General features: G+C 45.7%; 1 protein-coding gene across 5 annotated transcripts in view; it reads right to left on the bottom strand.

Moving 5' to 3' along the window:
- CD99L2 (CD99 molecule like 2) overlaps nucleotides 1-15,491 on the bottom strand; it is an 85,988-nt gene that overhangs the window by 18,577 nt on the left and 51,920 nt on the right. For 2 of the 5 annotated variants that reach the window (XR_012160616.2, XM_073358346.2), the window contains exons 4-9: nucleotides 11,784-11,849; nucleotides 10,761-10,799; nucleotides 6,339-6,431; nucleotides 4,237-4,320; nucleotides 2,766-2,858; nucleotides 1,459-1,500 (exon numbers count right to left, since the gene is read on the bottom strand). Coding sequence is in view for 3 of the 5 variants with exons in the window: in XM_073358346.2 (XP_073214447.2) it covers nucleotides 1,459-1,500; nucleotides 2,766-2,858; nucleotides 4,237-4,320; nucleotides 6,339-6,431; nucleotides 10,761-10,799; nucleotides 11,784-11,849 (417 nt within the window). In the remaining 2 variants the exon portion in view is untranslated. The remainder of the gene's footprint in view (nucleotides 1-1,458; nucleotides 1,501-2,765; nucleotides 2,859-4,236; nucleotides 4,321-6,338; nucleotides 6,432-10,760; nucleotides 10,800-11,783; nucleotides 11,850-15,491) is intronic. The other 3 variants (XR_012160617.2, XM_073358347.2, XM_073358348.2) reach the window with 2 other exon arrangements.

Below are 15,491 nucleotides of genomic sequence, written 5' to 3'. Positions count from 1 at the left end.
GGGCTTAGGCCCCAATTCTCTCCTCCTCCTCATTTCCTATTGGCTACCTTAGGCAGCTCCCCGTTCAGTATGCTGGATTCTGTGAATTCTTTTGATAGGTGTCCAACTTCCCTGTGCATTATTTGCGGAGTCTGAGCACTTAATTTGAGATTGTGAATCTGGGTTCCTAAGGCTTTGTCTACACTACAGGGAAATTTAATCTAAGCTACGCAATTTGAGTTACATGAATAGCGTAACTCAAATCGACGTAGCTCATATCTACTGACCATGGGATCCACGCTACTTCTCAATCCGGTGGCATACAGGAGTCGATGGGAGAGCGATCTACAGTCAATTTAGCAGGTCTTCACTAGACATGATAAATCGACCGCTGATGCATCAATCGCCACACGTAGATCCCCCGGTAAGTGGTAGACAAGCTCTAAGTTAGGCGCTGCACTGTTCAGTATTACAACACCTAAATCCCCCTTGTGAATCTAGTCCTGATGGCTCCTGAAAAGTACAACATGGGAACTGGAAAACAGATGGTTTCCTCGAAGAGTTAAGAATATTACATGTAAGCTACAAGCACATACTGAGCATCCAAATTGCATCCCACAGGCTTGGCAATATTTAAGGAATATTTTCTCCCTCAAACAGGACTTAACTTCCTTGCTTGTTTCAGTTGATGATCTTTATTAAACCTCTCTTGCTTAAAAGTACCTCAACAGACAGTGTTTAATGAAAATAAATATGGAGCCAATTTTAAGGGTCACGAGGTCTGTATTTCACAACATATAGTCAGCAGACTTCATGTACAAGGGCAGCATAAAAAAGACCTTCAACCAGACTCCAGGCATTTTATTTAAGGAATAAGAGCTGGAGGCAAGAGGGAGCTTTCAGCAGGTTGTTACACTATCCCCATTCCAGCCCTGGTGGAATGCTGCTGTGTTCCTCTAGTTCTCAGCTGGTGTACAGTCCCTTAGGAACTATTGTCAACTGACATAGATTAGAACAACCCCTAGGCTGCTCTAACCAATGTGGCTGTGAAGGGCAGAGCATAACGACTCCCTGAGAGCCCCACCTCTCTCTTGTACTGAGCAGATCTTGACAGAAAAGGGTATCTGGCCTCTCATCATGGGATGTTACTACATTTGGCTTTTTTTTTTTTTTTTTTAAGTGTTACTGTAGTATCTCCAGCAGAAGGACTGTGCATGAACACATTTCTAACACAAGTAGGTGAGATAAAATCACTGAGAAAATAAGTTTAATACATGCAAAATTGAAATGGAGAACTACAAGACAGTCCTGAATTAATAGGAAAAATAGTGTAGATATTCAAACCATTAAATTCCCAATTTATTTTGCAGATAGAAGAGGAGTAACAGAAGTTTTCAGTGCTTAGTAAAGCGCGTGGCAGAAAGCTGAGATTCATAAAAGGAAAGAGGTACGGCTGGGAGCCAGTACAAGACTCCTTACCCTGTTTTCCACCTCTTGAAGGGCTACCTTTACCTTTCGAGCCTGGAACAGGATTCTCTATTCATTAACTGATCACAGAAAACAGCATTTATGGATTTAGGATTTGCAATAAGATTAAAAACAAAACTAACAAATTGAATGGAGGCCAAAATGTAAGTTGTACCAATGCTGATTAAGACTGGGTATACATTACCATGAGAGCGTCTAGCTTTTGATACTTGGTACTGACACACTGACTCTTTAAATTTTCCTGAACAAGTCTAATATATTTAAACAAACCTTGAAATCTAAGTACTTGCAAGACACCTAGCTAATAAAATCTAATTAATTACACAAGCTGTACAGTAGTATTCTATGCAAAGGCTGTGCAAGTCTTTTCTAGATTGGTGCTCAAGGAACAATAACTGCAGACAAATGAGTCTCCACCTGTAATATTTTGGGAATGGAAAGAGGCCTCCCATCCCAGTTAAGTCCAGCCCATATTCTACATTGGGCTGGGAATTAAGACTGCTCTGGATTTCTGTGTCTTGGTAATGACGAAGAGTCACAAGAGCATGTACCATTCAGCCAATAAACTATCAGGTAGAGACAACATAGCAGACCTGCCAGGAGCTCATGAGTCAGAGGGAAAATAAGAAATAAAACAAGGGGACAAATACGTAAATGTGTAAATAGCCAATGAAAAACTAGGCAAGTCCTTTAATACAAAATATATTATCTCCCTTTAATTAACTCTGCAATAACAGATGTTTCCTCTGTTATGGGCTTGATCCTTTGTTATGGACTTGATCCATTGACTTCAGTGGAGAAAGACCTGAATTTGCAGAGCCCTATTTGGTCTTCAGGTATGTGTGTGCCATTCTAAAGAGGGGGAGGGCGAGTTTGTATACTCTATCCAAGGGAATAACTTGGCCTGTCATGTTTAAGGGAATGTCAGGGAAATGCCATAAATTTACATGAGGCTAGAGGAAAAACTACTGCTTTGAAAAAGTCAATCTCCAGCTCTTGCAGCTTTAAATCTCTCCACTTCCTCCGCCTTTGTCATTTGCAGCAATTCATTGCTTAAATGAAAGGATGCACTAAACAATGAAAACTACATAGTGACTTGATGGAGGGATGGGAAGGGTTCTTCATCTAATGTAAATCAGCACAGGCTCCACCGTACTCATCTGAAAGGGAGGTGCCATCCCAGGGGGTCTATTCTGTTCTTCCCCACTGTGTTTTGCATTCCCCCGAGTCATAAGAAAAAGGATAAACAGCTTTACGCTGCAGGATCTAGAGCAGAGTAAGAAAGTTAATCTACATACCTTCACCAGGTTTTACATTTGGTTTCCCACCGCCTTTCCCATCATTCTGATCATCTAGTGCATCGGATAAGTCAAAGTCCGCAGGATCCTTTGCTATAAAATACCATAGTGGTTACTATCTTGGACCAAGCGTTCCAAGGTACTTAATTCAACACTCCTTGATCTAATCCCTTAGTTCTGACAAAGGTTCTTAAGAAAGAAAATCCTCAACCCTGTCAGACAGTGTCAACGGGAAAGATGAAGTAACTGACTTTTTTTATTTATTTTTTTTTTCAGTTTAATCATATAATATCATGGGATAGGGTGACCAGATGTCCCGATTTTATAGGGACAGTTCCGATATTTGGGACTGTATCTTATATAGGCTCCTGTTACTCCCTACCCCCTGTCCCGATTTTTCACACTTGCTGTCTGGTCACTCTATCATGGGAGATATTTGCAATTCATTTGGTTTTGTGCTCTCATGCTGGTGTTGTGATAAATGTCATGTTCTTCTTGCAGAAATTGTCTTGCATAGTGGATCAAATGCCAGGAAATCATATAAATCAAGCAGGAGAGAAAAGGGCAGAACGAAATAGACAATTCTATGTGTTCAGAGTGTGGAAATAAGGTGGAGGGGGGAATCTTAAAGGGAAAGGAAGTATTTTCTGAGATGCACCTTTTCTGACTGAAATAGTCAGTAATGGGGGAAAACACACTGCTGTATATCCTGAGAATTTAAGTTTAAACAGAGAACAGCCTCTTACTATGTTTATTAAATGACTACTGCACAAATGTAACTGAGCTAATTGAATTTCTTGACTCTTTCACTGGCGGGAAAGTAAGATTGTTCTCTCAAAGCAGAGCAAGATTTAAAATCACCAAAACTCTGCCCACATCGCCTGGCAAAATGATTAGCTAAGAAATAGTGCTTGGTGTCCATTAGGTTCCAGAGTCAACACCTCATTGAAACGCATGGGAGAAAGTCTCAGCGATAATAATGTTTCAGATTATCTGTCTAGAATCTTGAAACTAAATTCACTGCTGGAGTAACCAGGTACAACTCCACTGACGTCTCCACTGACTTCAGTGGGGCACCTGAAACAGCACTTCATTGCTTTACGGCTGGAATGTTTTCTTCACAGCAGTCAGGGCTATATACAATTTGTTAGTTTTGTTTTAAAACGCAAAGTAACTCTTCCAAAGTAGCTGGTGCTACCAGAGAAGTGCTGCTTGAGCTACCCAGCCAGGACCAGCTCAGAGTGTCCATGGGGTAAAGGTGGATACACCAGACCCCCTACTTTCCAGGACTATTGAATGAACAAAATAAAAGTAGGATGAAAATAAAAGGGGCTGGGTATAAGTGAGGCGGAAGGTGATTGCTGGGAGAGGTTGTGGCTTCCACCATTTCTCCAGTTTGTGCACTGCTAGCTTCTCCTCCTTTGGAGCTAGCTCTTGATGCCCCATGTACCACTCAAGAACTAGCACTTACCTGGATTCTTTTTGGGTGGGGCCTTGGTGGTTTTTGGCTTCTTGGTTGTGGTGGTGTGGATCACATCCCATAAACTAATATCATCTGAAGGAACAAGACCACAACAAAGTTACATTACAAAAGCCCACCACCTAGCAGGCCTTTGTAGCTCCAGCACATCAGACTGGGGGAGAGGGGTGCTAGTACAAACCATGGGCCTGTGCTACAAAGTTAGGACCCTCCCATAGCTCTAGTGCTCTGGGGTTTGCTCACTTGAGATTAGCAGACACTCCTCCCTGCAATCCGTTCTGCGGAGCTACCTTCAAGTACCCATGTGCACAGAACACACTGGTACGTATGTCTATTAGAACACATGCCATGATGGCTGTAATTGCTAAGGTCTGAGGACACTGCTGAGTATCACAGGACTGTTGTTGTTGCATACATCACTCCTTCTATGAATTCTGGGAATGGGTAAGGGAGGCTCATTTTAAACTCCAGAGGAGTTTGGCTAGTTCTAGTTTGGCTCATTAGCAATTCAGTAACTCCTCACTTAACGTTGTAGTTATGTTCCGGAAAAATGCTACTTTAAGCAAAACAATGTTAAGAGAATCCCATTTCCCCATAAGAATTAATGTAAATAGGGGAGGGTTAGGTTCCAGGGAAAAAATTTTTGCCAGACAAAAGACTATATTTTATTTATTTAAAACTTATACTCTGTGTGTGTGTGTGTGTGTGTGTATGTGTGTGTGTGTATGTATATATATATATATATATATATATATATATATAAAATTAACAATTTAATACTGTACACAGCAATGATGATTGTGAAGCTTGGTTGAGGTGGCAGAGTCAGAAGGTGGGATATTTCCCAGGGAATGCCTTTCTGCTAAATGATGAACTCAGCTGAGCCCTCAAGGGTTAACACGTTGTTAATATAGCCTCACACTCTACAAGGCAGCAAGAATGGAGGGAGGGGAGACAGCATGGCAGAGAGAGACAGAGACATACACCGTGTGTGTGTGTGAGAGAGACATGCGCATTGCCCCTTTAAGTATGCTCATGCCACTCTAAGTACACTGCCCTTTTAAGTAGATCAGCAAGTTGAGACAGCAACTGCTGCCAGCAAGCTCCCTCCGTTCTGAGCCCTGTCGTGTCCCTCCCACCCCGCTCTATGGAGATGGGATAAACGGGGGACAGGGGGGAGGGGAACATCCTGACATTAGCACCCTTCTTCTCCCCCCCCACCACCACCCCAGCTGCACAACAAGCAGGAGGCTCGGGGAGCAGCTCCAAGGCAGAGGGCAGGAGCAGCACACGGCAGAGGGGAGAGGGACAGCTGAACTGCCCAGCAATTGATAGCCTGCTGGACGGCTGCCCCACAGGGAACTTAGGGGAGCAGGGAGCTGATAGGAGGGCTGCCGGTCCACCCTGGTTCCAAGCCCCCACCAGCTAGCTCCAACGGGCTGCTTTTTCTGCAAGCAGTGGACAAAGCAGGCGGCTGCCAAACAACGTTATAAGGGAGCATTGCACAACTTTAAATGAGTGTGTTCTCTAATTGATCAGCAACGTAACAATGTTAACCGGGACGACTTTAAGTGAGGAGTTACTGTACTGTGCACTTTTGTCACCCAGAGTATAATGATGATGATTATAGTACATGGGCACTCCATCAGTAGAGATTAGATTCCAATGTGAGTTGCATTCAGTGCTGGAATATCCATTATCTTCTGCCCAATGAGGAGGGACTACCACACTTAGTTAAAAAGATTATCCAATGGTTAATATTGTGCATTACTAAATCTCTCTTGTAAGGGTGTTTTAATAGCCAGAAAGGACTCAGTCATGGCCCCAAAGCACTGTACGGACACTAAAACTAAGTCTCCATCCCCCTTCTAGGTAGGACTCTAATGCCAGCATTTTACAGATTAAGTGATAACACAATAAGTGTTTGTGCGAGCCAGGTCTCCTTGCTCTGAGTCCTGTGCTCAAAACACTAGGCAATGCTTCTTATGGTTACACTGACAAGCAGTTTCCTTCATTCACACCCCAGAGAGGAATCTTGAGCAGTGGGATGGTCTGTATGCATTCCTACAGTGCCTCAGGGAATGCGGTATTACCTGGCTTCTTTGGATAGGGTTTAGTGGTTGCCTTTCCTGGTTTTGTTGTAGTCTCCAGTGGGGTGTCAAAGTAGTCAGATAAATCGAAGTCCCCTATTTTTAAAGGGAAAAAACAAATCTCACCATTGTGTAAACAGCATGATTCTGTCAGCATGTCTCTGCTGTTGAAAAGCTTTCTGTGACTGCACCATTCAACATCAACGTGAAGCGCCTGCACTGTGCAGGTCTATTATCTGCAGAACCTTATCAATGGCCCTGAGCTCACATGTGGCCCACTCCTGTGGCCAGCCTCCCAGGAGCTCTGCAGTCTTAATTCCCTTTCTTAAAGGCAGCATTAGCAGCATTAGAACAATTACCTGTAGTGCCTGCTGGGAAACATGGGCTCATGGCTGCCTTGTCATTTCTCACACAGAGAAATTGTACATAGAGATCAGTGTATCTTAATCAGTAAGATACAAAGATTCACAATAGGTCAGCTGAGAAAAGGTGTCTAGATACCCCAGAGCTCTGCTTGTTAGAATACAATCCCATTGCAAAACTTTCAGATTAAACTGACTACAACCTAATTTGCCACCTTATCTCCTAGATCTGGACCTTTTGTGCGTCCTGGACCCATTGTACTGCAATGGGGGGAGGGTTGTCCCCTTCCTCCCACCGATGGTCTCTTACAATGGACACACAATGCTGTGAGAAGTGTTAAGGAAAATGCTTGCAGTTGTCAAGGCAATACTGGAAATGCAATACAAGGAATAACTTAATTGCATGCTTTCCCAGAAAAGGGCTTTCTTTAGAACAGAGCCATCTTGCTCATTAGAGCCAGAAATGTGGTGTGTGTGTGTGTTGTCCCGTCCCCCGCCCCTTCTAGGGTTGAGCAAGTTACATGTTATCAAATTGGAGTGAGGACAGAAAGGGATTTCAGAATCTAATCCACTAGAGAAAGCTCAGAGCACAGGACAAGCCGGAGAATGGAAATGGCACTTTAAAGGGAGGGCTGTCCAAGAACATGAAGTGCCTTGGCACATCTGCCAGGCTGTGTTCTGAGGGAATCTCTGAAGGGCAGAGCTCACTAAAGGGAATTAGTTGTAAATGCCCATCTAGCTTCTGGAACAGTGCTAAGAACCTTGGCTGTGTGAGCGATTTCACAGCAGGAAAAGCATGCGGAAGCTAGACATGGAAACTGGAAAGACTCAGGTCAGAACAAGAAATGACACCAACTGAATAAGAATACTTTTTAAAAAATGTTCTGGGGCAAAGGAGACGAGTTCAAGTTCTCAGCAAGGCATCTTGAATTAGACTTCTCTCACCAGGGACTGAATCCAGAGCAAGCACCCCGTGTCCGCATGTTAAAGGCATGTTGAGATATACAGCTGGCTGAATCCCAGTGTTCATAGTTCTTATCTACAGTGCAATTGCTATTTACAGAAGTGCACTGTATGGGAAAGCCAGATGTGAACTGTCAGCTGAATGCTAGTCAGTCTGCTAAGCGCAAATCCTACCATGCAACTAGCAGTTCCCTGCCACATATGAAAATAAAGTTGGCAGACTGCTCCTTACTACCAACCCTGCACTTGCATCCACTGACCAAAAACACGCGGATTTATGGGGTCAAATCCTAGCCACATTAAAATTAATGGAACTTTTGCCATTTACTTCAATGGGGCCAGGATTTCATACCATGGTGTCTTTTTCTAATGTGGAAAACTTACTGACTTTGAAAAATGGAACATGGTGTGACATTTCTGGATCATGCATGGCGATTTATTATGCATGCCAGGACTGGTGCTGGATCATAGGCAGGGACCAGTGATAACTGTCTATCTAGGTTCTTGTAAGGTGCCTATCACTGTAGATCTGAGCTGGCTATTGTGAGCTTCTGAACCTTCTCCTCCCATTTCCCATTAATACACGCCTTGTGCATCCGATGAAGTGAGCTGTAGCTCACGAAAGCTTATGCTCAAATAATCTTGTTCTCCCTGTATATCTCTTTGCTCACGAACAGTTAAATGCAGCTGAATTGTTCCCCTCTACGCAGTGGTTGGCTTTTGTTGGGTACTAGCTTATGGTGTAGTTCTCTTCTGGCTTTTTGTTCCTCCTTTATTTTGAATAGAGGAGAATGAAACTGAGCAGGAGCAATGGCTTCTGGCTTCCTGATCCTCCACAGGTTCTGTGCTAGCCCTGACCCTGATACATCTTAGAGCAGTGTCAGGGGCTATGGCTGCCAGAAGTCTGTCTGGGCTTCCAAGGCTTGCCAGAGCTCAGACCACACCCCAAGATACCCGTTCCACAGGGGGACATAGGAGCCAGCTATGTTGCTTTCCTGCGATTCCCTCATCCTGGGGGAACCACTAGATGGCCAGTTACGCTAGCTTTCCCATTCCTTTGCACCACCAGAATGGAGGGAAGGATCTGGCTCACAATTTTTCATTCCGATAGTTTTGATGTCCCCCATCACAAAGTTTAATCTCTTTATTCTGCTGGAGTTGTTCTTGAAGCTCAGAAATATAGTTAACACTCAGCAGATGTTACATGACATTGTTTCCACCTGGGTCTTCCTGGCATTCCTAATGAAAGCCATATTGGCCAAAGGGTTAGGTTGGGTTTGCTTTGGCTAGTGAGTGTGTTCGTTTCTGGAGCTCTCTCGCTTGCTGCAGTTTATTTTAAGCTGACGGGCTGAGCTGTTACTCAACTGGCCCGTCTACATTTCAGCTGACATTTGGCTGGAATTGAGCTGGAGAAATTGCAGATGGTAAAACTTTCACTTCATTATGAAACCAAGCAAGTTCCCTCAAATGGGTCCTGAGCAGATGCTCAAAGGTGTCTGTATCTAATCAGCAAGGGCTTTTGAAAAGGCACAGAGTGGGGGAAGTGTCTCCTCACAGCTAGTTAGAACTACACTGTTTCAACAGAGATTTCCTGTGTCAGGGATAATCAGAAACACGTACAAGAAAAATGAAACTGAGAATAGTTTGTTGTGTTTACACACGGAAGGAAAGAAAGCGGCTGTCATTCTTCGAGCAGGGAACATATGAGGCAGTAGGGCATTATTACTGTGGAAACAAAGGCACAAAACAGTTGAGAGACTTGCCCAAGGTCACAAAGGAATCAGCAGAAGGGCTGGGAACTGAACCTAGATTTCCTGAGTCCCAACCCAGGGCCTTACCCACACGTCCATCCTGTGCTACAGAAGCAGATTTCAAAAAAGCTTAGAACAGTTTTGAAAAATGGCATCTATTGCACTGTACGTTACACAGTCCCTGCCCAAAGAGCTTGCATGTTCTGTGTTTGTGCAGCACCACACACTGTGGGGTCCTGGGCCAAGACTAGGGCTTGCAGGTGCTAAGAGAACACAGATAACATAACCGCGTCCTGCTAGCACAGCTCTTCTAAACCCTTGGTAATTGTAGTCTTGATGTGTTAATGTAACAAGTCACTGAAGCCTCTGAACATGGTAGTTCCTGTCATGTGCACAGGGCTTGGGGCACATCTCTTGCATGTGCACAGTTCCTGTGGTAACTGCAACTCTGACCCCCTTCCTGGCTTGCTTGAGGGGGACTCAGGTATCAGGCCTCCAGCCTGAGACAGGAACAGGTCTGTCTCTTTCCCTCCAGATTGAGGATTTCGGCTGCAATTTCCTCCTGCTGCTCCCTCTGATCATCTAAGGGCTTGTCTACACTTACCATTTAGAGCGCTCTAACTTGCTGGCTCAGAGGTGTGAAAAATCACCCCCATGAGCGCAGCAAGTCTGAGCACTTTAAAGTGCTAGTGTAGACAGACTCCGAGCACTGGGAGCCGTGCTGCCAGCGCTCTGAGCTAATCCCCTCGTAGAGGTGGATGACCAGGAGCGCTGGGAGGGCTCTCTCCCAGCGCTCATGCGCGACCACACTCACGCTTCAAAGCGCTGCCACGGGGGCGTTCCCGCAACAGCGCTTGGAAGTTTCCAGTGTAGCCATGCCCTTAGCAAGCCTGAACTTAGGGCAGCACCTACAGTCCTGTTCTCCTGCAGAGACTAGAAGCGGGTGCCCAGCAACCACCCAGCCCTCATAAAGCAAAGGACTTATTCAGAACCAACAGCAATACAGAGAAAACATACCTTAAAAACAAACAGCTTATTCACATGGCTTACCAGATAACCTCCATCTTCCACCTGGAGCCCCTGTCAGTTCCTGGTTTGACCCTCCTCTATGTAAGACCAGCTACCTCCTACCACTCTCAGTTCTTTGCTTGCTAGGCCCCTTGAATCCACTTAAGTATATGCAATTTCACCCAGAGAGCGGTACAAGGTATGGGGAAACTGAGTCACGTATTCTTTCATAAAAAATAAATCTGAGGTTTCCTAGTTCTCCACAGCAGCGAATTAACCCATTGGTTAACATGAATGTATTCATTATTTTGTTTGAATAATAAATCAATAAGGATCCTCACCTGTTCTGCCCGATGGCTTTTTGGGCAACTTGGGAGGAGCTGTGATTTAAAAGAAAGAGGGGAAAAACTTAGTTACTAGGGTTACTTGGAAATTTGTCAACTATAACTTAGAAATAAACTACAAGAGCTTATTCATCACAGGATCCTTATGCCCCATGTGTGATGTGGAAGATTACAGGATGCTTAAACCACGTGCTTTTCAACATTAATTAAATCATGGTATGAACTGAAAACCATTGTTTTAGCTCTCTTTTATACTTCATTTGCAGACCTCACTCAGGCTCTGATCCTGCAAAAATTCATGCAGGTGCTTAACTCTAAGCATGTGAGTAATCCCACTGAAATCAACTGGACTGTGTACAGTTAAGCACCTGTACAAGATCGGGGCCCACGTGCTGTTCACACCAATGATAGCATTGCATGCACACAGTCAAATTCTGCCCTCAATTGCCCTAATGCATGCTGCTGTCCACTGTAGCAGAGAGCGGAATTTGATCCCCTGTCAAACCATGTACTTCAAACAGAGACTAGGCAAATCAACTGCTAACAGTAAGCCCACCCCGTGCCATCCTGCAAAGCCGGCTCCTGTCCCACAGGGCTAAGCCTGGCTCTCCACTCCAGGAATCGTGAGGTCGTGGTGTCACTCAGGTTTGGCCTGGGCACCCCTCTGTCATGGCATGCAGGGAAGGGGAAGAGGGGAGCCAGCCGCCAGGCCATATTTGAGTGAGTGGTGGTGTGACCTGGTATATGGGCTCTCCGCAACACTCACTCAAATTTGGCCTGGCCACCCCTTCACCCTAATGACAGAAGAGCAGGTTGGCCAAACCTGAATGGTGCTGTGACCCCCATGTGCCAGGTCACCATGCCCAGAGTGGGAAGCTGGCCCAGCCCTGTTGTGCAGGAGCTGCATCTGAGTTTATTAAATCATGGACACACCAGTCTTGGACAAAATGAAGAATCATAGTATCTGACATTTTGACCACCTCCCACTCATCGTGATTTTCCTGTCAAAACGTTACTTACGTCGCTTGGTGGGAAGGTCATCCAGTGCATCTGACAAACTGAAATCATCCAAACCATCCCCATATCCTACAGACAAAGAAGTGGTATTGGCTTTACTCGTTACGCCTGACGTACGGGCCATTAAGCAGTACAGAGCCATTTGACATCCAACCCATCTATTTTTCGCCTTCAGAATCTCCTAGGTGCATTTCTAGGGAGAGCTCTCATTTGCTCATGCTTACTCCTGTCATCCCAGAACTTCCACTCCCACCTCTCATCTGGCGTCTATGAACTCAGGATGGCAATCCTTTGTTCCTCAAGGGGTTGGCTGCCCTGGTGGTGCCTTGGAGGTTCCCCCACTGGGGAATTATAGGAAGTAACTCCCTGGTCAGATAGGCCTGGCTCCTCGCAAAGCTGCTTTTTAACCATGCAATGCTTTTAGCCACTGAGGGACCCCAAACTTTTCGCAAGCCAGAATCTTCAACCCTCCCCAGAGCCAAATTCCTTTCTATGCCCAACCTCCCTGTGGGACAGGGACTCCGGACCCCATGGCATCACCTCCAGCTCTCTGTGGGGGAGAAGGCAGAGCCTGACCCCATGCCCCACTAGGTTTGCCTTTAGTTTGCCAAATGCAGAGACTAGGTGGGTGGCGATTCCTCTCCCATCCTGTTCAGTCATTCACATTCTCACAGCCCATCAGGGGGTTACAGATGGGAGAGAATAACTTGCTTCCCCCCTTCCTGACTGTAGTCACCTCTGCAATCTCCCAAGCAGCTGTGGTGTGCTTTACTTGGGTGCTTCCCATCCTGGAGTTGGTATCATTGCTTTGGAGCTGCTCCTTAACTGCCTCAGTTTCCCTTCTTGCAGCTGGGGACTCAGTCACAACCATGCTCTGCGCTGCCTCAACTTCCTTGGTGTGGGCAGGCAAAGGGCTACCCTCCCTCCCTAGCCTGGGGGACAGGACTCAGGCACTCAGTAAGACTCGCCTCTTAGTGGGAGTGGGTGGTGGCCTCGTCTCCTCCAGGTACCTGTTTTCATACACTGGGAACCTGAGCTTAACCCTGCTTTCCCTTTGTTATAGGCAGGAGGAAGGTGACTAACCCCCACCACGCCCACCCTTCTCCCTGTCAGCTACTCTGTTTGCATTCTGGCTGATCATTTCATACACATTCTTATGTACATTCCTAGTGAATTGTACGGGTCGGATTCAGACACTCTACCATCCCAGGAGAAAGCTGGATGGGTTCTAACCAAGAAGTACGTCAAAAGGTGTTTCATTCAGGATCCCAACCAACAGCACTCCTGCCCCTTCCTGTGTCTGCACCGAAATCTGGGCTGCAGGCAGTGCAAAGGGCTTCACACCAGGAATGGTCACCCTTTCAGCCTGTGATGCGGTTTTGCTACACAGGGTTTAACCGCTATGCTCTCTGTTCCAGAATCTCTCCATCCCGTCAATGTCTCTCCATTAACTCCCACCAAGTTTCGCTCCCACTGGGAACCCAACGGATCTGCACTGAGGAGAATAGGACTCTGTGTGACTCCTTCCCTCAAGGGGCTTGTCTGAAACAGGACTATATTAACGTGAACTCAGTACCTTTAGTTCATGCTCGCAGGATCTGTGCAAGGCTTCAGTGCATTAGCAATTCACATCCCCGTAGGCTCACTGCAGGGCCATGTAGACAAGCCCTCAGCCACACAGTTATCTGCAAGGTTTAGCTACCAGTGGCTTTTCCAGGACCACACTGGGCCTCACTGGGTGCATTGGGCAATCCTGGAGGAGGTGACTCAATGCTTTTCCCCACTCACCTTGGGGTCCTTCTGAGGTGGCCTTCCTCCCACTCGAGGAGGTCTCCCAGGTGGGGGTGGATTGCTGCTTGACCCTGACCCCTTTTCCCTGGTCCCATTCCCTCCCTGTTAGATTTTTTTTTTTAATTAAACCCAAGCTATCTAGTCACATGATCAGCCAGTTTCTCACCTACACATACTTCCCTAGGATTTTTGTCTGTTAACCATGATTTCACATCCAGGGAGCAGAGTTTATAGAACTGTTCCAAACTCATTAACTCATAAGCTTCACTATCTGTGCTAATTCCCCCAACTAGCTCCCATTTTCTTATATACATCCTAATTTGGGTTGCAATATCAGCACAGTTCATACCCTCTTTTTTTTTTTTCTGAATTCCCAAAAACTTCCTTCGTCACCATGTTCAATTCACACCCAATTTCAAGAGCATTTAAAAATAAATTCATGTCAACTTCTTATCTAAAATAAGATAAGACGTTGGGGTACGTCTCTACTGCAATAAAAAAAACAGGGGCATGGCTGCGGCTGGCCCAGCTCCGGTGCCTCTGGCTTCGACTGTGGAGATGAAAATTGCAGTACAGATGTTTGCGGTCAGGCTGCAGCCCCAGCTCTGGAACCACGCAAGTGGGGTGGGTCTCAAACTGAGGCTCTAGCCCTATCTTGAATGTGTATGCTGCGATTTTTCAGCCCGGCAGGCTGAGCCCCTTGTGCCTGAGTCATCTGACCTGGGTTCTGAGACTCTGTCTAAACTTTTGTCTTGCCTTATTCCAACTACAGTGGTGTCTCCACGACTTCCTGGGCCTGCTGGACTCTGTCAGTGATCTGGGTGTCCCTGATAGTCCTGGATCATAACTCCTTTTCTGGTCTTCTAAGGCACAGCTAGTTGACCTGCTCCTGAGAGTTTAGCTGTGTCCTTCTGCATGTCTCAACCAGCTGACCTTTCTTCAACTGTTCACACCTAACCTTTTCTATTTGTCTCTCCCTATTCCTATCCTAAATAGGCTATGGGACACTCTGTGCTTTTTTCTTCAACAGTACTTGCTGTCGGGGCTGTTGGCGCTTACTGGAAATTCACCACTGTCCTTGATCCCACTTCTACTACCATATATGTCACAGATCCCAAAGTAACTGTACTGCTGATCCCTTCATGGCCTCTTTGCGGATGCCCCATTCAGGTCTCAGGCCTTTAGCCATCACCTTTCTTTGGGTAGGAACAGGCATTCTTCTCTTTTCAGACACTGGATTTATGCTGCAATTTCCTCCTGAAGCTGTGTACACCTTAGCAAGTCCAAATTTAGCTCAGCACCTTCCGTTCCCAGAAGCTATGATACGGCTCACCAGTGACCAGCCAGCCTTCATAGGCAAAGGATTTAGTCAGAGCCAAAAGAATTATAGGTTTTCTCTATCTTGGAAACCATGAACAGCTTATGTGTGCCTGTCTTACCAGGTGTCCCCATCTTCTACATAGAGCTCCTGGTAGGTTTCAAAGTCCTTCAAACCCTTTCAGGAGCATCCGTCCCTCTTGGTTACTATGTCCTGTTGGTTCTTGCTTCAGATGAGTGACACTGCCCTATATCAGACAGACCACTTCATACCACTCTCAATTCTTGGTTTTCAGGGCCTCTTGATCCCAGGCAAAACCAGTATATGCAATTTCCCCCAGGGAGCAGTACTTCCGCACACCTATTTAACTGTCTACAGATTTGCATTAATTACTCCTATAGTAATTTTAATTTTTGATAATTCATTCATGCTTTAGGTGACTTTCTCACCTTAACTCCACCGATTGTCTTGTTTCAAGAAAGAAATTAATGCCTTCATTCCCAGGATGGGTGGGTGGATGGATGTACATGTGCCAGTATGAGGTATGGGGAAACTGAGCCACGTTCTCTCAACAGTAAACCAGAAGTTTCCCAGTTCTTCAC

The sequence above is a fragment of the Lepidochelys kempii genome, chromosome 9 (genome assembly GCF_965140285.1).
Source record: "Lepidochelys kempii isolate rLepKem1 chromosome 9, rLepKem1.hap1, whole genome shotgun sequence".
NCBI lineage: Eukaryota > Metazoa > Chordata > Testudines > Cheloniidae > Lepidochelys > Lepidochelys kempii.
This window is presented reverse-complemented; position numbering and strand designations above follow the sequence as displayed.